Raw genomic sequence first — 23,508 nt, forward strand, 5'->3', positions numbered from 1 at the left:
CATGCTCATGCATACACACACAAAGAGAAGTCAGGATCCCACTCTACCCCTTCCTTGTTAGTCTCTGGAGATAGACTCTTCTCACTGGCCGGGGACCAGCAAGTCCCACTGGTCCTTCCATCTCCATCCTCCACAGCGTTGGAGTCCCAGGCACATGAACGACCATGGCCTGCTTTTTACATGGCTGATGGGATCTGAGCTCAGGTCACCTCCCTCATGGCCCGGTATTACACCTGCAGTCTGAGGAGTCGAGAACCTTCATCCTGAGCGTGTGTCCTGTAGGAACTGGGTTTCCTCATGAGAATTCTCAGCTCTACGTGGGGTGGGCCTTCTCTGAAGAGACTGAAGGATGTGCCACTGACCAGCTTTGTACCCGTGAAGGGTGGCTCTGAAGAGCACCACTACCCAGACGGAGATGCGGCCCAGTGAGAACAGCTGGGCTTGACACTGAAACCCCAGCCTTGAGTGCCTCTCCCTGGCACCAGTCTGTCACGCTGGCTCTGCTATTCACCCATGTACCCCGTTAGGAATGGGAATTTTATATGTTATAAGAGTGACCATAAACCATTGAAAGCTACAAGGCCAAAGGCTGGAAATACTTGTCTGCTTCCTAACTCATGAATTCATGTGTACTAAGCGGTCCTTGCTGACTAGAATTATGTACTAGCTTGGTCTCTCATCTTTTGTGAATAGATGTGGGAGGTAATTGCATGCCCTTTGCATGCCAGCCTCATGGACTTTCCACGTGCAGTGCCAACAGTGCGCAAGCCTGGCCCTGTCCAGTGCTGGCCTTTGTGCACGGAGCTGCTGCTGGTGACACTGAATGGCTGTGAGCGCCCCTGCTGCACATTGACATAGGGGCCCTTTGCTCACCAGAAGTCTACATTCTCGCCGGGCGTGGTGGCGCATGCCTTTAATCCCAGCACTCGGGAGGCAGAGGCGGGCGGATCACTGTGAGTTCGAGGCCAGCCTGGTCGACAAAGTGAGTCCAGGACAGCCAAGGCTACAGAGAGACCCTGTCTTGAAAAAAAAAAAAAAAAAAAAAAAAAAAAAAAAAAAAAAAAAAAAAAACCAAAAAGAAGTCTACATTCTCTAAGCTGCAGGTGTGGCCTCCTACTGTCATCTTTCAATGCGTCCTCTGAGGAGGCTGGGCCACGGCCACTAACTTCTCTAAATGTGTGCGGTTTGTCTAAGGTTTTCAAAAAAGAGTTATTTTATTCTTTGTTCATGAGCGTTTCGCCTGTATGTGGGTATGTGCACCACAAGCATGCCTGATGCCCACGGAGGTCAGAGGGCCGTATCAGATTCCCTGGAGTTACAGATAACTGTGAGCCAGCATGTGGGTGCTGGGGAGTGTTCTTTACTGCTGGACTATCTCTCCAGCCCCTTAAATTACTTTCTGAGACAAGAGTCTCATGTAGCCCAGGCAGGCCTCGAACTCAGGGTGGCCCACGGTGCCTTTCCTGATCCTCCTGTCTCCCCAGTACTAAGAATACAAGTATGCATCACCGTGTGGGGTGGGAAGTGACCTTTTAGTGGATGTATTTTCAGTCCAGAACTGCAAGGCTGTTCCACTTTCTTTTCAGAAATGACACTTATCCCTGGGTCGTGTTTTTGCTACTTGGCTTTCTTTCTTTCCTTCCTTCTTTCTTTCTTTCTTTCTTTTTATTTATTTATTTTTTTATTTTTTTTTTACCGGAGCACTTGTTAGCTTTTTGGTGTCATGTCCTCAGCATTCTATGGCTTTGAGTGAGCACGTCAAAACAGTTAAAAATATTTAATAATATATATACCCACCTCCCTACCCCCCAGATTCTTTGACAGTTTCATCTGTGTGTACCTGTCTTGCTCATACCCATCCATCCCCGACTCCTCCCCTCCGCTTTCCCTCCAGCCCTCTCCCACACTATACCCCCTTCCTACTTCATTCCCTGCTCTTCTTAGTTGCTCCCCCCCACCATACCACCCCCCCACTGTGTCCATGGCTGTGGTGCCTTCTCCTGTTTCTCTGCCCTGCCTCTGTACCTCTTTATGCCCTGTAAGCAAAACCCTTGGCTTCCCCCTACTTCAGAACCTAGTTGGGAACTGGCTGTGATTTTCAGAATTTTGTATGTGGACCGACTGACTCTCCCTACAACAGCATTCCCTGGGCTAAGCCAGGCAAGCCGACCCCAGTGGGATTCCCTGTGAATCATGCTCTGATCCGTGCTGACTTTTATATCTTAATCTGCACCACAGGCTGCTCCAGCTAAACCGTCTCGGCCAAAAAGGCACTTCTCGCCTGCTGGCACCATCGAAAGTGTCAACCTGGATGCCATCCCCCTGGCCATTGCCCGTCTGGACAACAGTGCTGCCAAGCACAAACTCTCTGTTAAGCCAAAAAACCAGAGAGTCTCAAGGAAGCACAGGTGGCTTGCCCAGGTGCGTATTGTCTGTCGTTAGCTGCTAAGCCCTTGCTTGCCTGGCCACGCGTGCTGCACTGGAGAAGAGCCATAGTAAGTCTACGTCTCTCCCTGAGTGGTCAGCAGTGTACAGCGGTCCCTTTACCTTCTATGGCCTGAAGTGGAAGACCTTAGGGTGCTGCCTAAGGAGGGGTGCTAGATGCCTGGGAGTCTCCGGTGCCAGAAAAGCAGGCCAGCTCTGCTTAGCTGAGGGTTTTTTTAGGGTGTGTTTTCAAGTCACGAGCTTCGGGGGGCAACAGTGAAATCCAAATCTTTTTTTTTTTCTTCTCACCTTCCTAATGCCGGTTATTGTTTTTCCCTGTTGTTAATCCATACTAAGAAAAATAAATTTGGAAATGGCAAATGAAATAGCTGGAGGGCAAAACAAAATATATTCTTTCTTCTGTTCCCTCAACTACTCTTGCTTTGTATGATTTCACTTGGGAAGGAACACATTTTGAGACTCCAATGAATACTCTGTCTCATCCCATGCGTACTATATGTACATACATACCTATGGTAAGGTTTACTTCCTAAATTAGGTATGGCAAAAAGATTTACAACAGTAACAAATTAGAATAGTCATAATGACATCCTGTACTCAGTTGTTTAAAGCATGTTAGTTGTTTCTGGAGATTTACCCGGCAACTGGAACGGTGGGAGCAAAACCTCTGATAAATGGGATATATTAGCTACCACTCTCATCGCTGTGACAAAATAGCTAACAAGGGCAGTTTAGGGCAGGTTTATTTTGACTAACGGTTTTGGGGTACAGTTGCTCATGTCCCAGAAGTCATGGCAGCAGGACTGCAAGGCAGCAGTTGCTTTGCCCGCAGGAAGCGGAGACAAAGGGTAGCGCTAGGCTTGTTTTCTCCTCCTTACTCCTCCTACCAAGGCCTCAGCCTTTCCCACCTCAGTTAAGAGGTTCTGAAAACATCCAAAAAGTGTGTTTTCATGGTGATTCTAGGTCCAGTCTGGTTGAAAATGAGGCTTCAAGGTCTTGGGCAGCTGCAGGGATTGTTGCTGTGTCTGTAACTTGAGAACACATGCCCTCTCGAGATTGAGGGGGGGGTCGCCTGGCTGTGGCTGGGACGTTAGGGTGGTGTAGGAAAAGGCTAAGTCTGCTTCCCGCTTTCCTTGTCAGGACCGACAGAATGAACCAGGCAGCTTTGAAAGTCAGTCCTCCCTGGACCAGAATGGGCAGCCAGGAGAAGACAAGCATATTTGGCATGATGAGGAACCAGAACCTTCGGATTCCCACGAAGAGAAAAGACTCCAGGAGGACTATTGGCGGGAACTTGAAGCCAAGTGCAAGCGGCAAAAAGCCGAGGCAGCTGAGAAGAGGCGCCAGGAAGAGCAGAGGCGGCAGGCACTAGAGAGGAGGCTTTGGGAGGAGAGCCTCAGGCAGGAGCTGCTGCTGGAGGAGGAGGAAGAGGAAGAGGAGGAAGGCGAGGAGGCAGACCTGCAGCTTGAGGCAGGGAAGGCACCTCCAGGACAAGAGCAGCAGTCGGGTCTGGAGAAGCAGCGCTGTGCAGAGCTAGGGGAAGCCTACGACCCGGCACTCCCGGAGGGAGAAGAGTGCATGCGGCAGCAGGAAGAGGCCAAGAGGCAGGAGGAGAAACTGAGGCAGAGGGATGCCCAGAGGCAGGAAGAGGAACTGAGGCAGCATGAGGCTGAGAGGCAGGAGGAGGAACTGAGGCAGGGGGAGGCCCAGAGGCAGGAGGAGAAACTGAGGCAGAGCCAGGTCGAGAGATGGGAGGAGGAACTGAGGCAACGCGAGGCTGAGAGGCAGGAGGAACTTAGGCAGCGTGAGGCTGAAAGGCAAGAGGAGTTACTAAGGCAGCAAGAGGTCGAGAGGCAGGAGGAGAAACTGAGGCAGGGCGAGGCCAAGATGCTTTGCACTCAGGAGGAGGTGACTAAGAGCATGCTACAGGAGGAAGAGGAAGAGGCCAAGCGCATAGAAGAGCTGAAAGGGCAGGAAAAGGAGGCGCTAGAGCCGCAAATGGAGGAAGGCCGTCAGAGTCCAAAAGGGGAGAGCCAGCCTCGGCTAACAGACGATGCTGACCAGCAAAGCCCACTGCAGCAGGACCTTGATAAGGCAGAGGAACAAGGAAACCTGGAGTCCGTGGGGCAGAGAGCGATCGCCGAGGAGCAAAAGAGAGAGGCTGAGCTGGTTGGCGAGCCAGCAGGGCAGAGGGAAGACTTGGACGCGGAATGCAGTGGTGTACACTTGGAAGGGAGAGAAGCGCCTCAGATAAACATTCCCCAGCCACAAGAAGGACAGAAGGACGAAACACCAGCGCCAGAGGAAAAGAATGAAGTTGCTGCTGCAGACAACGACCGAAAGGTGGAGGAACTCCGGTGGCAGGAGGTGGAGGAGCGGCAGACCATGCCCCGGCCCTACACGTTCCAGGTGTCCTCCGGGAGTAGGCAGATTCTCTTCCCCAAAGTCAACCTGAGCCCGGTGACACCCGCCAAGGACGCCAGCCTGGCCCCAGCGGCCCAGGAACCGCCGGTGCCCCGCAGTGCCGCCCCGCACGCCCTGCCCTCGGCGCTGAGCATCCCACACACAGCCATTCTGGTCACCGGAGCGCAGCTCTGCGGCCCGGCGGTCAACCTGAGCCAGATCAAGGACACGGCGTGCAAGTCCCTCCTGGGCCTGTCAGAAGAAAAGCGGCCGGTGGACGTCCCCGTGGTGGAGCCCAGGGCTGGCGGCGGCAAGTCCAGGCCTCCCCCGGAGTCGCCCAGCAACGCGACCGCGCTAGCCGAGTGGGCTTCCATTAGATCCAGAATCCTGAAGAACGCGGAGGGTGACCAGCGTGGCGACAGAGAGCCGGCCAGAGCCGGGGATGAGCCTGCTCCCCGAGCGCGGTGCGATTCCCGAGGGAATGTGCGGAGGACTTCGCCAGTCAATGCCAAGTTCTCCATCATGCCCGCCTGGCAGAAATTCTCGGACAGTGGCTCAGAGACCTCCAAACAGAGCCTGGATGGTGAAAGCGTAAGGAAAAAGCCAGGGCCAGCACCCAGTGAAGAGACAACATCCCAGCCTCTGCCTGCAGCGGCTCTGGAGCCCCAGAAGAGCCTGGAGAAGCAAGAGGTTAGCCAGGAACCACCAGACACCACCGATGGATGCAAATTTGCCAAAGACCTTCCATCTTTCCTCGTCCCAGGCCTGCCTTCTCCCCAGAAAGCTGCGTCCCGCACGGAGTCCACGACCACTTCGGACAGCGAAACCGCGAGTGACGTAGGAAAGCCAGACCCTGTGATGCCAGGAGGTGAGGAAAAGGCCTCACCCTTTGGAATAAAACTGAGAAGGACCAACTACTCCTTGCGCTTCCACTGTGACCAACAGGCCGAACAAAAGAAGAAAAAGAGACACAGCAGCACGGGAGACAATGTGGATGGGGGCACCCCCGCAGCCGCAGCCGCAGCCCCAGCCGCAGCCGGGAACGCCCCTGGAGAGAGAGAGCCTGAAGCCATGGCCCTCAAGCATGGCCCATCCCTTCCCCAAGAGAGAAAGCCAGCCCTAGCCCCTCGGAGGGACTCTGCGGAAAGCCATTCTAGCGGTCACTCTGTTGCTGTAGCCCAGTCGGGGTTACCACCAGCCGGTAGCCAGCCCCCAGCCCCAGAGCGCGACAAGGCCGCAAGCAAAATGCCACCTATGCAGAAGCCGGCCCTGGCTCCCAAGCCTGCCAGCCAGACTCCACCTTCATCCCCACTCTCCAAACTGAGCAGACCCCACTTAGCAGAGCTGCTCGCTAGGCGAGCCGGGAAACTTGACCCCGAGCCCAGTGAGGCTTCCAAGGAGAGCCAGGAGAGCAGTGATAACCAGCCTCCCTCACCATCACTGCCAGAGGAGCCGAAGAGGCAGAAGAGGGATGAGGAAGAAGTGCCAGAAAAGAAGCCGGCTTCCCCGCCTCTGTCAGCCAGCCAGCAAGAGAGACCTTCCCTAACTCCTGAAACAGGTAGAAAAGGTAGGTATTATGTGGCGGCAGGTTCATTTGGTGGAGAGGGAACTGAGAGAGGTTTAGGGAGACCTTATTCAGGAACACGTTTGCCCCAAGCCATTTCCTCTACATCTTCCACATTCTTTGACTTGGAATGTAATCCCAGTTAACACAGATCTCATTAACCATTTCGAGCAAGTCTGTAGAGACTATCAAAAATAAGAGTTTCCATCTGAGTAACAGGGGCGGGAAAGGTGGGAAGGGAGGTCAGGGCATCAGCTCCACTGTGCTTTGTAAAACGCAGGCAGCTGGGGCAAGGCACAGATTGAGAGCCACTGTTTACCCAATATGAAGTCACTTAGAGCAAGGCATAGCAGGGCCTCAACAAGTCCTTTTCATTTTTATTCCTGTTTACAGGGTTGTTGTTGTTGTTGTCATTGTCAGTTCACCCATGCATTCATAAGGACAGGCTCCACCAGCCCAAGATCATGTCCCTTAGTCCTGACCAAGAGTGCTTCTCTTGCTATGGCAGCCTGGTACTCCAACAGAATCCAGATACCTTTCTCTTTCACGCCTTTCTTTTCCACATTGTTTTCCTTCACTCATTTCAGAAATCATCTCTAGTCTTAGAATTATTAATATACTCAACATGCAGATTAATTCTCTTGACAAGAATCTTGCTCTTGACGGGGGTTGGGTGGTGGGGGGGGTGGTGGTGGTGGCGGCAGCGGCGGCGGTGCACACCTTTAATCCCAGCACTTGGGAGGCGGAGGCCGGCGGATCTCCAAGTTTGATGCCAGCCTGGTTTATAGAATGAGTTCCAAGACAGGTAGGGCTACACAGAGAGCCCTGGTTTTTTGTTTGTTTGTTTGTTTTTGAGACAGGGTTTCTCTGTGTAGCCTTGGCTGTCCTGGACTCACTTTGTAGACCAGGCTGGCCATGAACTCACAGTGATCCAACTGCCTCTGCCTCCCAAGTGCTGGGATTAAAGACATGTGCCACCATGCCCGGCATCCCCCATCTTATAGATGTGGCCAAAGAAGCAACCCTATGTTTTCTAAATGGCCCAGAGAACATATATAGTATGCTTCTCCTCTTTCCCTTTGTCATTTTAGTGGAAGACGGTGGCTCAGCCCGACAGACTAGTCCTCTCCAAGCGATCTATTCGCCTCATTCATTTTCCTGGGTGAAAATGAGACTTTGATAGTAGCCTATGGATTCAATCCTACAGTGACTGCTGTTTGATGGGTCAGCCTTGGTTTTTGTTTTGACTTTAGCTTTTGTGTTATTAGCTCTTGTTCCTCTCAGCCTGATAGCCTCCATCAACCTCGTCTCTTCCCCATGAAGAAAACGCTCATTTCTCTTAGAAGCACTACTTTTGACTATTGTAACTTTCTTCCCCAAACTATTGCCGCCCCTGTTTTCTTTCCTTGCGTTTAGATTTTGGGTTTTCAGACCCCAGATTAAATAAGCTGGGCATAGTGGCTCAGGACCCCCAAGACCAAGTTTCCAGCACAAAGGAAATGTATTTGCCCCAGAGTGGCAGAGGGCAGAGACTAAGACACAAGGACAGGAGAAAGAAGAGACAGACGTGGCACATAGGAAAATTGCAGATTATAAAAGTAAAGGAGAAACCCATGTTAGGATCAGGTGTTTAATTTTAGTTGGACGTGACCATTAGGTGAGACAAAGGGGCCTTTTGACTGCTGGACTTCAATGCTTTGATAGCTGGAGCTCGGTAGTCAGCCTCAGGAGGAGGAATTGGCCACATAGGGGAGTGGACCTTGGTGGCTAGCTTCAGGGGTGTCATCTAACAGGCGTTAGCGAGGCAGAGGGGGAAGGGCAAGGCCTGCCAGCGCCATGCTCACCACAATCAAGCCGAGTCTCTTCAGCATATGCCTTTGATCCCAGTACTGGGAAATACAGGCAGACAGGTCTGTGTGAGTTAGAGGCAAGTGTGGTCCGCATAGCTAGTTCCAGGCCAGCGGGTGCTGGCTCCGTGGTTAAGGTCTCCTAGTGCTCTTACAAGCACCAGCGTTCAGTCACAAGCACCCAGCTAGTGAGAGCCTGCCTCAAACAGACAAAGAGAAATAAAACAAATAAGCGTGAAAACAAAGACGACTCGTTTTAGTTGCTGCCTTCCTTCACCGGAGTCCTGCTAGTCAACTTTTCTAAGCCAGGCCTGACTGTCCCCTCAGATCAGACACGGCCACTTTTGTTTATTGCTTGTATCCATGCAGAACCATCATTAGCTAACACCCCCAGCATGTTATCCTACACCTCAAGCAAGGTCCAGGGTGGGCGATGTGTGTCTGCTTTGCAAATCATGGCGCCACTTTTTCTTCTCTTTGGCTAAATTCTTGTCCGATTTGATCTCTTTACAAAGTGGCAGGCAAAGAATTTGTTGCCTCTGCCATTCTCTGCTGCTTTACAGTAAATTAATTAATAAAAGTTTATGCCATTTACTTATCATCTAAAGACTCATGTAGCTAAAAGGAAGTCTATTCCAAATAATTACCTGGTTATAGAATCTTCTAATGTGCTAAAAGTGAGAGTAAACTCACTGCTCCTTCCAGCTCTGCACAGTCCTGTGCAGTCTTTCCCAGTTTTCTCCCAGATTCTTAATCCAAGTTACTGTGTGGTGGCACACACCTTTAATCCCAGCACTAGGGAGGCAAAGGCAGGTGGATCTCTGTGAGCTCAAGGCCAGCCTTGTCTACATACTAAGTTTCAGGATGGCAGAGCTATATAGTGAAACTCTGTCTCAAACAAACAAACAAAAAACCAGATTAAAAAAAAAAAGTATTCCTAATTACATACAACCCTTGGTAATGTGGACTGAGTGCAGGTGTCAAGGTCAGCCTGGATATTATTATTATTATTTTTACACTTAAAAGTAGAGAAATAGGGGGTATAAAGATGGCCTAGGGGTTAAGATCGCCTACCGCTCATACAAAGACCAGAGTGTGGTTGCAAGCACCCTCCTTAGGTAGTTCACAAATACTTGTAATTCCAGGTCCAGGAGGATCCAATGCCTCTGGCCTCTATGGGCACCTGCACTCATGTGCACACACAGCACCACACACACACAATATACATACACACACATGCATACACGCATATACATACACACACAATTCAAAATAAATCTTTACAAGTAGACAAATTGAAACACTCATGATTTCTTCACCTGATGAAATGTCTTATGCACTCTCTGTTGCAGTCAACCAATTTTCAAGACCACTGACTCACAAAGGAGCCTGTTTCTAGAGGCTATGCAAGGACAGCAGGACAGCCAAAAGAAACTCTAGTTTTAGCTGCCGCCTTAGTTTTTCCATGCTCTGGTATGTCCTGGTGGTGGCTGACTGTTTCAACAGCCAGTCCCTAGCAGGTGGCTCTGTACTTTGGAATATGCGAATGTGTAGTGATTTTTTTTTTTCCACAAGCCTTGTGAAAGTCCTTGGCTGAGGCGCAAACAGAAATCCAATTTTAATGTCCTGTTTATGGTCCTGTTATGGTCCTAATAAGCCTTTACACTTAATCTTTTAAAATCTGGTCCAAGATACCTTGTTAGGGCAGTAATTGATATGTCAGCCTTAGAAAACACCATTACCCCAGACTACTCCAAGTGGAGGTCTCAGGAAATACAAGCTTCCTCTCTCTCCACTTTAAAACAATTTGTCTTCATTTTCTGTTTGTTTTTAGGAAATAGATGGCAAGAAATACACTGTGAAGTTGTAATTACCCCAGCACAGAGTGTGAGCGCTGATCAGGGCTTTGGCACAGATGGCTTTGCTGTCTTTGATGGCTGGCACAGACATGGCAGGGCCGCTGTCCGCCGGCTTCTGTGATCTAGACTGAAGACCTGATAGGGATGCGTTTCAGACACTGGCCTCCCTCCCCCTGGAGTGGACTCAGCTGTTTGTAGCTGGATGTGATCCCTGCGTTCTGCCTCTAAGGGAAACTCTCTTGTAATTTGGGGTTCCCTTCATTACTTTGTTCTAGTTGTGCCAAACCCTGGTTAGTGAACTAACATAGCCATGTTAGTTTTCTTTGACTCGAGGTGAGTCCTGCTGGTACCTGCAGTTCCCCATCACCGGAAAAGAAAAAAGGAAGAAAAACCAAACTGTGCCCCATTTTGGCTTAAATTTTTGATTCCGTCTTGTTTTCTCCTTATTTGGTCTTTCTCTTTATCTGGAGTATAATATAAAGTCCATCTGCCTGAGTACTCTGGTTATGCTAAGACTCTGGACCGTCAAAGTGTAAACATCTATTAGATTCCCGAGGAACAGGCTGTAGTAAGCCCTTTTCTCTTGATGTAATAAACAACTTGATACAGTTATCTCTGAAAGTATGTGATATCACTTAACAGAAAAGAAAGGGACTTTTGTCTCGTGGGCATAAATAATAATTGCAGTTCACTTTTGTAAAGGGTTTAGTATAGGGCAAGCAGTAGTCTACTAAATATTATAAGCATAAGGATCTCTTTGCATTTAAAATATTTTTTGGGGGGTGGCTGGAGAGATGGCTCAGAGGTTAAGAGCACTGTCATTCTTCCAAAGGTCCTGAGTTCAATTCCCAGCAACCACATGGTGGTTCCTAACCATTTGTAATGATATATGGTACCCTCTTCTGGAGTACAGGAAGAACACTATATACATAATAAATTAATAAAGCTTTAAAAATATTTTTAAAATAAAATAAAATATTTTTTTGTTAAGACTTTTGCTATATAGGCCAGGCTGGCCTTGAACGTATGATCCTTGGGAACGATACATGTTGATTATGGACCAACTTTCAACATAGGCATTGGTTCACAGTCATGGGACTCTTAACTGTGTCCCAGGAAGCCTTGACCTCAGCAGCTGCTTCAAATATTTAACACTGCTGTTTTGCTGTTGTTTGTTTTTGGTTTTTGTTCTTCAAACACTGCGGTTCCCTATAAGATATCGTTTGAAAAGAATGCTTCCATTGCTAAAAATAAGTCTCACCAAGGCAGTGAACTGTCTGGATCTCCTGTAAACATGAGTTTTCACTACACTGGAGATTTTGTTTTCTTGTAAAGTAGTTCCACTTGGAGGGAAGAAAAATGCCCCTGCTTTCTCTTAGTCAAAGATGTTGCCTCCTGCCCTGGGCATCAGCATAAAGTTCATATGCTCGTTAGTCACCAGGATGCCACAAGTTTTTCGGGATGAGGAGCTAAGTCAACTGCTAATTGCAGCAAACGGCGTCTTTTTCTCCCACAGAGAAGCCCGTGCTTCAGAGCAGGCACTCTTTAGATGGCTCCAAATTGACAGAGAAAGTTGAGACTGCTCAGCCGCTGTGGATAACACTGGCTCTGCAGAAGCAAAAGGGATTTCGCGAGCAGCAGGCCACTCGAGAGGAGAGGAAGCAAGCTCGGGAGACCAAGCAAGCAGAAAAGCTCTCCAAGGAAACTGTGAGTGGCCCACTCTGTTTTCAGTGTTGCTGTCCTAAGCTTAACTCTCTTCTGAGTCATGGGATTTATCTCTAAGATGGTAACTGAAGGTGCTGTTCAAAAAGGGCAGGGAAGTAAATAAATTGACAACCTTTAAATCAAGAAAGCTTTTTATTTAAAAAAAAATAATTTATTCATATTACATCCCGGTTGTTATCCCCTCGCTTGTATCTTCCCATTCCCACCCTCCCTCCCTTGTTTGCCTTGTTCCCCTCCCTCAGACCTCGGACAGAAGGGCACCTCCTCTCTCATCATATGACCACAGTCTGTCAGGTCTCATCTGGATTGCCCGTTTCCTGTGCCCACCAGGCCTCCCCAACCAAGGGGAAGTGATCAAATTCGGGGCACCTGAATTCACGTCAGAGGCAGCCCCCGCTCTCCCCACAACCATGGAGAATGAGTTTTCCATTGGCTAGATCTGCACAGGGCGTCTGCATGCATTGTCCTTGGCTGGTAAAACAGTCTGTGCAGGACCCCCTGGGTCCAGATCCTTCAGCCTTGATGGTCTCCTTGTGGGGCTTCCATACCACTCTCACCTGGAGTCCAGCAGTGAGTCCCAGGATCTGTCCCCACCCTCCACTGCATGAAGACTTTCATATAGAGGACATCTATGTTGGGCTAATGTCCACTTATAAGTGAGTACATACCATGCGTGTCTTTCTGGGTCTGGGTTACCTCACTCAGGATGATCATTTCTAGTTCCATCCATTTGCCTGCAGATCTCAAGATTTCCTTGTTTTTAATAGCTAAGAAGTATTCTAGTGTGTAAATGTACCATAGTTTCTTTGTCCATTCTTTGGTTGAGGGACATCTAGGTTGTTTCCAGATTCTCCCTATTACAAGTAAAGCTGCTATGAACATAGGTGAACAAATGTCCTTGTTGTATGGTAGAGCCTCTTTCAGGTATATGCCCTTGAGTAGTATAACCAGGTCTTGAGGTAGCACTATTTCCTATTTTCTGAGAAAGCCCCAGATTGATTTCCAAAGTGCTTGTACAAGTTTGTACTCCCACCAGCAATGGAGGAGTGTTTCCTTTTCACCACATCCTCACTAGCATGTGCTGTCACTTGAGTTTTTGATCTTAGCCATTCTGATGGGTGTAAGATGAAATCTCAGAGTGGTCTTTATTTGCATTTTCCTGATGACTAAGGATGTTGAGCATTTCTTTAAGTGTTTCTCAGCCATTCGATATTCCTCGGTTGAGAATTCTGTTTAGCTCTGAACCCCATTTCTTAATCGGGTTATTTGGTTTGTTAGAGTTTAATTTCTTCAGTTCTCTATATATTTTGTATATTAGCCCTTTGTTGGATATAGGGTTAGTGAAGATCTTCTCCCAGTCTGTAGGCTGCCATTTTGTTCTGTTGCCAGTGTCCTTTGACTTACAGAAGCTTTTCAGTTTCATGAGGTCCTATTTATTAATTTTTTATCTTATGCCTGAGCTATTGGTGTTCTGTTCAGGAAGTTGTCTCTTGTGCTGTACCATTGAGTTCAAGGCTTTTCCCTACTTTTTCTTCTAACAGATTTAGTGTCTTTAGTTTTATGTTGAAGTCTTTAATCCACTTGGACTTTAGTTTTGTGCAGGGTGATAAATATGGGTCTACTTGCATTTTTCTACATGTAGGCATCCAGTTAGACCACCACCATTTGTTGAAGATGCTACCTTTTTTTCCATTGTATGAATTTGGGTTCTTTGTCAAAAATCAAGTGTCTATAGGTGTGTGGATTTATTTCTGTGTCTTTGATTTGATACCATTGATCAACCAGCCTATTTCTATGACAGTACCAAAGTGTTTTTATTACTATTGTTCTATAGTACAACTTGAGATGAGTGATGGAGATTCCTCTGGAAGCTCTTTTATTGTACAAGATTGTTTTAGTTGTTCTAGGTTTTTTTGTTTTCAAAGTCTATGAAGAATTGTGTAGGTATTTTGATTGGGGTTGCATTGAATCTGTAGATTGCTTTTGGTAGGATGGCCACTTTTACTATGTTGATTCTCCCAACCATGAGCAAGGGAGATCTTTCCATCTTCTGATGTCATCTTCTATTTCTGTCTTCAGAGACTTGAAGTTTTTTTCATAGAAGTCTTTCACTTGTTTGGTTAGAGTTACACCAAGACCCTTTATGTTACTTATGTCTATTGTGAAGGATATAGTTTCCCTATTTTCCTCAGCACATTTGTCTATTGACTTGAGTTGATTTTTTTTTATCTAGCCACTTAGGTGAAGGTGTTTATCAGCTACAGGAGTTCTCTGGAATTTTGGGGGTGACTATCCTATCTGCAAATACCAATACTTGGACTTCCTCCTTTCCAGTGTGGATCCTCTTGATCTTTTGTTCTTATTGCTCTAGCTAGAACTTTAAGTACTAAATTGAGGACATAGGGAGAGAATGGGCAGCCTTGACTACTCCCTGATTTTAGTGGAATTTCTGAATTTCTCTCCATTTTATTGTTTAGGTATGTGCCTTGTATCCCTGGTTTTCCAAGTTTTTAAACATGAATCAGTAGTGGATTTTTTTCAAATGCTTTTTTTTTTTTTTGGCATCTAAGATGATGACCATGTGGTTTTGTTTTGTTTTTTCCTTTCAGTTTGTTTATATGGTGGATTACATTGACAGATTTCTGCATATTGAACCATCCCTGACTGCCTAGGATCCCTGCCTACTTGGTTATGGTGAATGACATCTTTGATGTGTTCTTGGATTTGGTTTGCGAGTATTTTTATTGAGTATTTTTGCATCAATGTTCATAAGAGAAATTGGTCTGAAGTTGTCTTTGTTGGGTCTTTGTGAAGGTTAGGTACCAAGGTGACTGTGGCCTCATAGAATGAGTTTGATAATGTTCCTTTCATTTCTATTTTGTAGAATAGTTTGAAGAGTATTGGTATTAGCTTTTCTTTGAAGGTCTGGTGGAGTTTTGTGCTAAAACCATCTGGCCTTGGGCTTTTTTTTGGTTGGGAGACTTTTGATGACTGCTTATATTTCTGTAGGATAAATAGGACTATTTAATTTGTTTACCTGATCTTGTTTCAACTTTGGCAAGTTGACTCTATCAAGAAAATTGTTCATTTTCTTTAGATTTTCTAATTTTGTGGTGTATAAGTTTTTTTATTAATTTGTTCATATTACATCTCAATGGTTATCCCCTCCCTTGTATCCTCCCATTCCTCCCTCCCTCCCATTTTACCCTTACTCCCCTCCCCTATGACTGTGACTGAGGGGGATTACCTCCCCCTGTATATGCTCATAGGGTATCAAGTCTCTTCTTGGTAGCCCGCCAACCTTCCTCTGAGTGCCACCAGGCCTCCTTATCCAGGGGACGTGGTCAAAGTGTGTAAGTTTTTGAAGTAAGACCTTATGATACTTTGGGTTTTTTCAGTGTCTGCTATGTCTCCCTTTTCATTTCTGATTTTGTTGTTTGGATAGTGTCTCTCTGCCTTTTAGTTAGTTTGGCTAAAGGTTTGTCTATCTTGTTGATTTTCTCAAAGAACCAGCTCTTGGTTTTGTTGATTATTTGAATTGTTCTCTCTGTTTCTAATTTATTGATTTTAACCCTGAGTTTTTTTCCAGCCATCTACTCCCCTTGGGTGTTCCTGATTCTCCCCTTCCTCTAACCCCAGGGCTTCCACATGTGTCATTAAGTTGCCTGTATGAGATGTTTCCAATTTCTTTATGAAGGCACTTAGTTCTATGAACTTTCCTCTAGCACTGCTTTCAATGTCTCCCATAAATTTGGGTGTGTTGTATCTTCATTTTCATTGGATTTTAGGAAGCCTCTAATTTCTTTATTTCTTCTCTGACTGAGATATCACTGAGAGTTATTCAGTTTCCAAGTGTGTGTAAGAGTTTTGTTATTTCTGTTTTTGTTGAGGCCCAGATTTAGTCCATGGTGGTCATAGGATACAAGGTATAATTTCAATCTTCTTGTATCTGTTGAGGCTTGATTTGTGACTACTATATGGTCACTTTTGGAGAAGGTTCCATGAGATGCTAAGAAGGTGGTATAATCCTTTGTGTTTGGGTGAAAAGTTCTATAGCTACCTGTTAGGTCCATTTGATTCATGACGTCTGTTAGTGTCATTATTTCTCAGTTTAGCTTTGTTTTGTTGACCTATCCTTTGGTGAAAGGGGGGTGTTGAAGTCTCCCACTATTAATGTGTGGGGACCAATGTGTAGTTTAAGCTTTATTAATATTTCTTTCACAAATGTGGGTGCCCTTGTAATGGGGGCATAGATGTTCAGAATTGTGATGACATTGTGGTTGAATTACTTTGAGGAGGATGAAGTGTCCTTCCTCATCTCTTTTGATTAATGTTGGTTGAAAGTCTATTAGATATTAGAATGGCCACTCCAGCTTGCTTCTTGTGTCCGTTTGCTTGGAAAACCTTTTCCCAGCCCTTTACCCTGAAGTAATGTCTATCTTTGTGGCTGAGATGAGTTTCTTGATTGCAGCAGAATGCTGGGTCTTGTTTATGCATCTATTCTGTTAGTCTGTGTCTTCTTACTGGAAAGTTGAGACCATTGATCTTGAGAGAGATTAGTGACCAGTGACTGTTAGGTCCTTTGATTTTGATGTTGGATGAGGTAGTATGTTTGTGTGTTTGTCTGCTTTGCTTTGCTAAAGTGAAATTATCTATTTACTGTGTGGTCCTGGGTGTGGTTATTAGCCTCTCTGGGTTGGGGTTTTCCCTCTATAATATTCTGTAGGGCTGGATTTTGTGGATAGGTACGGTTTGATTTTATTTTTTGATTATTATGTAGCAGGAGGATTTTCTTTTCTGGTCTAATCTATTTGGTGTTCTGTAGGCCTCTTATCGGGAAAGCTTTTTTTTATCCATTATAAAATTTAATTTGGTTGTTAATATGCTTGTAGGTGAGCCTGATTTGGCAGAATCTACGATGTATGTATTTACAGCAAAGCTCACGCACAATGGTTTCAGTAGTGGCCTATTCCTTGTCTGAGGTTCCACTTCCCACAGTTTGAATGACCTGAAGTCAATCATGATCCAGAAGTAATAAGTGGAAAACTCCAGGAATAACAATTCATGGACTTAAATTGCCATTTTATGTGATGAAATCTCTTGTCCTATTCCACGGGGCATGAATACTCTTTGTCCTGCATCTACACTGTATGTGCCAAGTACCAGCTAATCATCGGATGCCCATTTTGGTTGTCAGATCCAATGTCACGGGGTCCTAGTGTTTGTGTCTACCCTAGTTTACTTAATAATGGCCCCAAGGTGTGATGGTAATGAGACTGGAGGTTAATGTATGCCAGGAAGCTGCAAAGTACTTCCTGGGTTAAAAGCTCTTGACTTAATAACAAAAGAAAAACAATCATGAGCTGAAGTGGTTGGAATCTAAGGTGAGCATGAAACAGGACAGGCTTCAGTTCTCTCCCTGGTTTCAGACCTCTCACGAGGCTCTTATACCATGCCGGTCTTGGAGAAGGAAAACTGCTAACTATTGGAGGTACAGAAGTGAGTTTGTGCAGTGGGCTGTCCATCCGGTGCCTTGTTCTGTTCTGTGACCTAATTTTATAATCATCTTGATGGGGCTCTTCATCCTTGGTACACACCACTGAGTCTTCACTGGAGGCCTGTCTTGAAGGCACTGCTCCCAAGTGCAGCCCAGTCCCTCTCACTGGGGTGAGAGACCATGCACTGAAAACATACATTCCCTGTCGTTCCCAATGCAGGCCAGCATCAGCCCACAGCCTGGAAGCAGTCGATTAAGCAGAGCTGGTTCCCTGCACAAGTCTGCTGCTCCATCAGAAGATAAGAAGCCCGAAACTGCAGTGTCCAGGCTCCAGCGCAGAGAGCAGCTGAAGAAGGCCAACACCCTTCCCACCTCCGTGACAGGTAGACAGCTTGCCTATAGTTACAGGTTTTATTTCCTACCACGTGGGGACTGCCACAGACTCTTAGACATCACAGAGCACAGGCTCTCTGCAGACCCAGGCATGAACTCCGATGCTGATGCGAACCCAGGAATCCCTCAGCTCGCAGCAGAGACTGTGAGCTGTCTTTAGTGAGGTACAGAGCCCTTTGGCTTGTAACCTTTACTCTCTTCCATGATGGAAATCCTTCAGCTGTGGCTAATTTGAAGCTTCTAATATGACACCAACTGGCTTGCTGGGTTTCTGAAATTTTAACAGGACAATATGAGTCATAGCCGGTCCCTCACTGTCCATCATCTGGTTATTATTTATCTTTTTCTTTGTTTGCTAGTAAGGAAGAACATATACCAGAACTTTTTTTTTTTTTTTTTTAAGGAAGAGATGAATATAACAAGGTTGGGGAAGGCAAGTTTAGGTAAACCTGAAGCAGAATGAGCCTGGACTGGTCCTGTCATCTGAAATGACAATAGAGATAAGTATGAGAAAGTCACCACCTGGGCCTCTGTGTGGAGGTTGAAAGTGGAAGCTGCTTCCACTTCCTGGTGACTCACAGTGCAGACACTCAGCCATTCCCACTGATGTGATGCTAGAGACGGGTTCTGATTGTCTGACTTTATGGAGGAAGTTTTCTCATCACTGCATCCTTAGTGCTAATTAGCAATGGGCACTTTTCTTGTTTATGACACTTGAAAAATGTTAAAAAATAAAATGTCCCAGTTGTAGTTTTAAACGAAAATACCAGGTTATTCTGTTTTATCAATAAAGACTCAGGAACCAGATGCTGAGGTGGAAAACCTGCTAGTCCAGAGAGGCAGAGAAAGCACTTAGCGGATCTTCCTGCTCAGCTCACGTCCTGATGGAAAAGGCCCCCACAGGCTCACTATCTAAGTTTTTCTCTGCTTGGAACTTGATCTGGATCAACTTTGCCTTTCTGGGGATTACAGACTGTTCCTGAAAAAAAAATACTAGGAGGTGATTCTATTAATTATCTAGGATACAAAATAGGCCTACAGAAAATTAGACCACAAAATGTACAAATCAGGAGAGATCAATTACAAACTCTTAATCAGATATTAACTGGCTACCGTCCACAATTAGATTAACTACTCAAGAGGCTGAGTAAGGTGATAAGAACTGAAATAGTCCAAGAAACTTAGCAACTAAGGCTGAGAGCGAATTGGCTGTGGTAGAAAAGAAATTATAGGATGTACATGTGGAGTGCTTGGACCTAAAACTAGATTGTATTTTGTTATTTTGCCTTCTACTCATTCTCCCACAAGAATTCTTATGCAGAGAGAAGATAATAGCTTAGAATGGATAGCTTTAGCACATAAACAGAGTAAAACAGTAAAGACCTATGTGGAAAAGATTTCTGAATTGATTCTGAAAGGAAAACTGAGACTTTGCCAATTAGCAGGAATGGACCCAGCAGAAACTGAGGTACCTTTTACTGATGTTGATATTGCCTCATTATGGGGAGACAGTGAACACTGGCAGGGAGCTTGCAGTGGTTTTTTGTTGTTGTTGTTGTTTTGTTTTGTTTTTAAGAAATTAACAACAGATACCCAAAGTATCTCAATTCATAAAAAGAGCTAATTAGATTCTCCGTTGTATAATAAAAAGGACTCCAATTTCTGGTGCTCCTACATTTTACACTAATGCCAATAAATCAAAAAGGGCAGGTTATAAGTCAGAACACATAATGAAGGTTTGTTGAGAGTCATTATGATTCAGTTCAAAAACCAAAATTATATGCAATTCTGATAGTGTTATCAGATTTTCAAGAATCTCTTAATATAGTAACTGACTCTCAATATACTGAAAGAGTTGTTTTGCATATAGAAGCTGCTGATCTAATTCAGGATGACTCCAACTTAACTTCACTATTTATTCAATTACAATGAGTGATCAGAAATAGAAATCATCCATTATATATAACTCATATAAGATCTCACACGGGTCTACCAGGCCCTCTAGCACAAGGTAATGGTGAAATTGATCAACTGTTTTTTTTTTAATGTTATGTGAGATTTATTAAATGAGCATGGGGGGAGAAGGAAAGGGTGGAGGGGTACCCCAGAGAAAGAGAGACCGAGACAGGAAGAGTAAGAAGAAGAGAGAGTAGGAGGAAGAGTCAGAGGAAGTAGAGCCCAACTATTGTTAGGAATAGTTCAGAGTTTCATAAAAACAGCATGCTAGTAGCAAAGGTTTATAGAAGGAAATTTTACCGTTTGACACTGTCTCAAAAAGAAGTGACGGGGGTCATGGCAGCTGGTAAGATCCACAGGTTCACCTTGGGGCTCAGGTAGAGTCAGGAAGATTGTGAGTTTAGGGCCATAGCAGCTCCAAGGCAAGCTCGATCATTCGTGGATTGACCTCTGTCTAAGTCAAACTCTCACCCTGGAGAGGGGACTGGGGAGGTGTTTGCTAACAGATACAACATTACAGAGAAGTTCAAGAAATCTGTTGTATTTCCTGATCCCTGTTGTATCTACAGGGATCGTAGATAACAACCAACTGGACTCTTAAAATGATGAGAGTAGATTGTCAATGTTGTTACGTAACTCTGTGACTGTCAGCTAGATTTAGCTGTTCTGGGATGTGTGTGTGAGCACATTTCATCTACAGTGAGTATGTGTAATTCTGTTGAGTACACTTTCTGTTTTTATGTGGTTCTTACTTATTTCTCTTTCCCTTTGAACCCATGCAGTGGAGATCTCAGATTCTGCGCCCCCAGCCCCACTGGTCAAAGAGGTCACCAAGAGGTTCTCCACCCCAGATGCTGCCCCTGTGTCCACAGAACCTGCCTGGTTGGCTTTGGCCAAAAGAAAAGCAAAGGCCTGGAGCGATTGCCCACAAATTATTAAGTAAACAGTGACTTTTACCCATTTCTCTGGCCAGTTGTTGGCTCTTTTCTTGCCCTTTTTATTTATTTATTTTTTATATGAGGTAAAGAAACCAAGCTAGGGAAAAGAAGCATGTTTTATAGGCTCTAAAATAATGTTTAGAAACTGAACTGGTGGTGTTCATTGTAAAGAGTGTATTTGCACAACCCTGGGTCCTGGTGCCTTGAGCTCCCCCTTGTTCTCAAGAGACAGTTTTGTCTGAGGGACCACATGAAGCGAAATCTGCAAATGAGAGCTCCTCAGGAGAGCCTGCCATGCCCGCCATCCCATGGCCCTCACATATGCACACCCATGCACCATTTCAGAACATGTCCTTTTGCCAATCTCTGTAAGTTGTTTTTTTTTTTTTTTTTGATTCTCTACTCCAGAACATTTACCCCACTATGTTTGAATATGTAACAGTGACAGGTTCACATGTACATAAAACATGGTGTCACTCTCCTGAATGCAGTAACTGGAAAGTTAGGAAAAGCTGGCTCCCAACTCTGTGCCTATGTCTGTCTTTTTGTGAATTTTCCCCACCCTAAAACCATCACAGAGCAAATCCACTCACATTCGTACCACACTAGATCCATGGCATGCCTCGTCATACCAGTACCCTCTTGAAAGACACATGGACCATTTGGCCTAGCTGGCTCCTAAGGAACATTTGTATTTATTCTGATGAAAAAAAGGAAATCCTGTGCCAGACCTGTCTCTGAGACTCTCCGTCAGTGCTGTGGCCCCTCAGCAGCCCAGGTTGCAGTCCCACCTCCTGGGAGCACAGGGCTCAGCATATATATTTTTAGGGAAGACTTTTCAGATGGATTGTGATCTAACCCAAAGGTGAAGAACCTTGGGGTGTGGCGACTGGTGTCATCTAGCTTTTCACACTGAAGAGAAGGCTTGTCCATCCAAAGATGCAAAAATGAGACAAGAAAATAAAACCGTCACCCACACCAGCCATGTATGTACGATAGTTGAGGTTGCTGGCATTCCATGCCTCTGAAATCTCCCCTTGGCCTTTAGGGAAAATGAACAAGCCAAGATGTGTAACCTGTTTGTACTAAGGACTTCCAGCAGAGATTTTTTTTCTTTACTGTACTTGAATAATTCTGAGTCGAATGTTCCAAAGCATTTAAAATTTAGAGCATTCACCTTGATACCTTTAAAAAAAAAAGCATCTCAGAGTTTTACGTGGCCTTGTTATCATACACATGTGCATACAAAGAAGGGACTTGGCAGTTTCAAAGCCACCTGTATTTGTTTATTTCTCTAGATTTGCTTTCCATGACGCTAGACATACCAGCAAATGCCTACATACTGCTGGCACTAACTTTGTATCTCAAAGTGTTGGCATATTTTCCTTTTCGTAGATTCTTACTCTGAAATATCAGTGCAGACCCTTTGCCCAGTGCAGAGGAAACTGCGTCCTTTTTTCCTCGCATACTAACATGTTTTATAGCATCCATTACCACTTTTCCTTTGTGCTTACTCAATATGCAATGTGCTGTATTCAGTCTACCCTTCAGGATGACAGGGATGCTGTTTACCATATAGGAACCATTTTCTCTCTAGAAACAATGGGTCAGCTTCATAGAGCAGCTGGTGTGTGTGGTCAAGTGGATAGCTGTACTATTGCAAGTTGGATTTAGTGTCATATATCCTGGACCTTCAGACTGTTAAGAATCAATATAACTTTTTTTCCCCACTGCTATTGTAAGCAACTAATATTCCACTGCACGTTTTCCACACTGGTGTTCATTTTTAAATCTGATGTGTAGATGTTTGTTAGTTCAATGATTTCCTCACTGATCTATAACACTTTTGAATGGGAATCTTTCCACCCAAAGCCCTAGAATTATAGTGCTACAGCGATTCTTCCAAACTGCCTCCTCCTTCTGTCCTGTCAGCTTTGGCCAGTATTACAGTCAAAGCAGGAAACAGGTACAGAAGTAAGATGAGAAACAATAGGGCTGGGTGTGGTGGCTCTCGCCTTTTATCTCCCTTTGTGAGGCAGGGGCAGGCGGGTCTCTTATGCGTTCAAGGCCAGTCTGGTCTACACACTGAGTTCCAGGCCAGCCAAGCTACATGATGGAGACCCTGTGTCCAAACAAACAAACAAAGACTAGTAGATGCCTTCACCCCGACTCAGCACCACCAGCTGAGTACTCCACAGTACAGGACACAGCTTGGTTAAGGATACCCACCAACACCTTTAAAAGAAGAATCTACTGAAGAAAAGGCAGCCATCATACTTGCTAAAGAGTCCATGTTTAACATTTCATTTAAAGTCGCCCCACACCTGCACTAAATACCAATGAAGTGTTATTCTGCTTTAGTTGTGTTGCACTCTTCTGAGCAACAAACTATGGGGAAGTTCTGTGAAAACAAAAAAGTCAAGACTTCTTTTTCTTTTAATGAATGACTGCTGTATTAAATATACAAACTTCTTTTTAAATTTAAACACACTTCTGGCAAGGTTATAGATGATTAACCTCTGCTCATAGACTTATCTATGAAAGTAGAATTTTTTGTTTACTTTAAAAATGTTTCAAGTGCAATTGTTTCTTATAAAACATGATTGATTACCATTAAATTCTCATTTTAGCTGGCTATCTGCAAATGTATAGTATGTATCCACCGTCTCTTCTTGTGATGTTTAGTTTGCTTATTTTAAAGCAGCAACATTAGCTACAAGTGTCTTGCAATATTTTTACCAACAATAAAATTAAGTAGATACTTAATAAAAATTCCTTAGTGTGATTTTAATATTATTTTGAGATTTTGGTTGTATACAGTTTGAATGTAAAAATGTCCATTATTTAAGGGGAAAGACCTTTCAATAAAATACTGACAAGA

At 45.1% G+C, this 23,508-nt stretch overlaps 1 protein-coding gene across 3 annotated transcripts in view; it reads left to right on the forward strand.

Moving 5' to 3' along the window:
• CRACD (capping protein inhibiting regulator of actin dynamics) overlaps window positions 1–23,508 on the forward strand; it is a 118,540-nt gene extending 95,032 nt beyond the window's left edge. For all 3 annotated transcript variants that reach the window (XM_084760498.1, XM_084760496.1, XM_084760497.1), the window contains 5 exons: window positions 2,239–2,421; window positions 3,586–6,415; window positions 11,635–11,825; window positions 17,561–17,723; window positions 20,472–23,508. In XM_084760498.1, coding sequence (XP_084616624.1) covers window positions 2,239–2,421; window positions 3,586–6,415; window positions 11,635–11,825; window positions 17,561–17,723; window positions 20,472–20,632 — 3,528 coding nt within the window. In that variant the 3' untranslated portion in view covers window positions 20,633–23,508. The remainder of the gene's footprint in view (window positions 1–2,238; window positions 2,422–3,585; window positions 6,416–11,634; window positions 11,826–17,560; window positions 17,724–20,471) is intronic.

The sequence above is a fragment of the Acomys minous genome (genome assembly GCF_964271855.1).
Source record: "Acomys minous genome assembly, chromosome: 15".
In the NCBI taxonomy this organism is placed as follows: Eukaryota; Metazoa; Chordata; class Mammalia; order Rodentia; family Muridae; genus Acomys; species Acomys minous.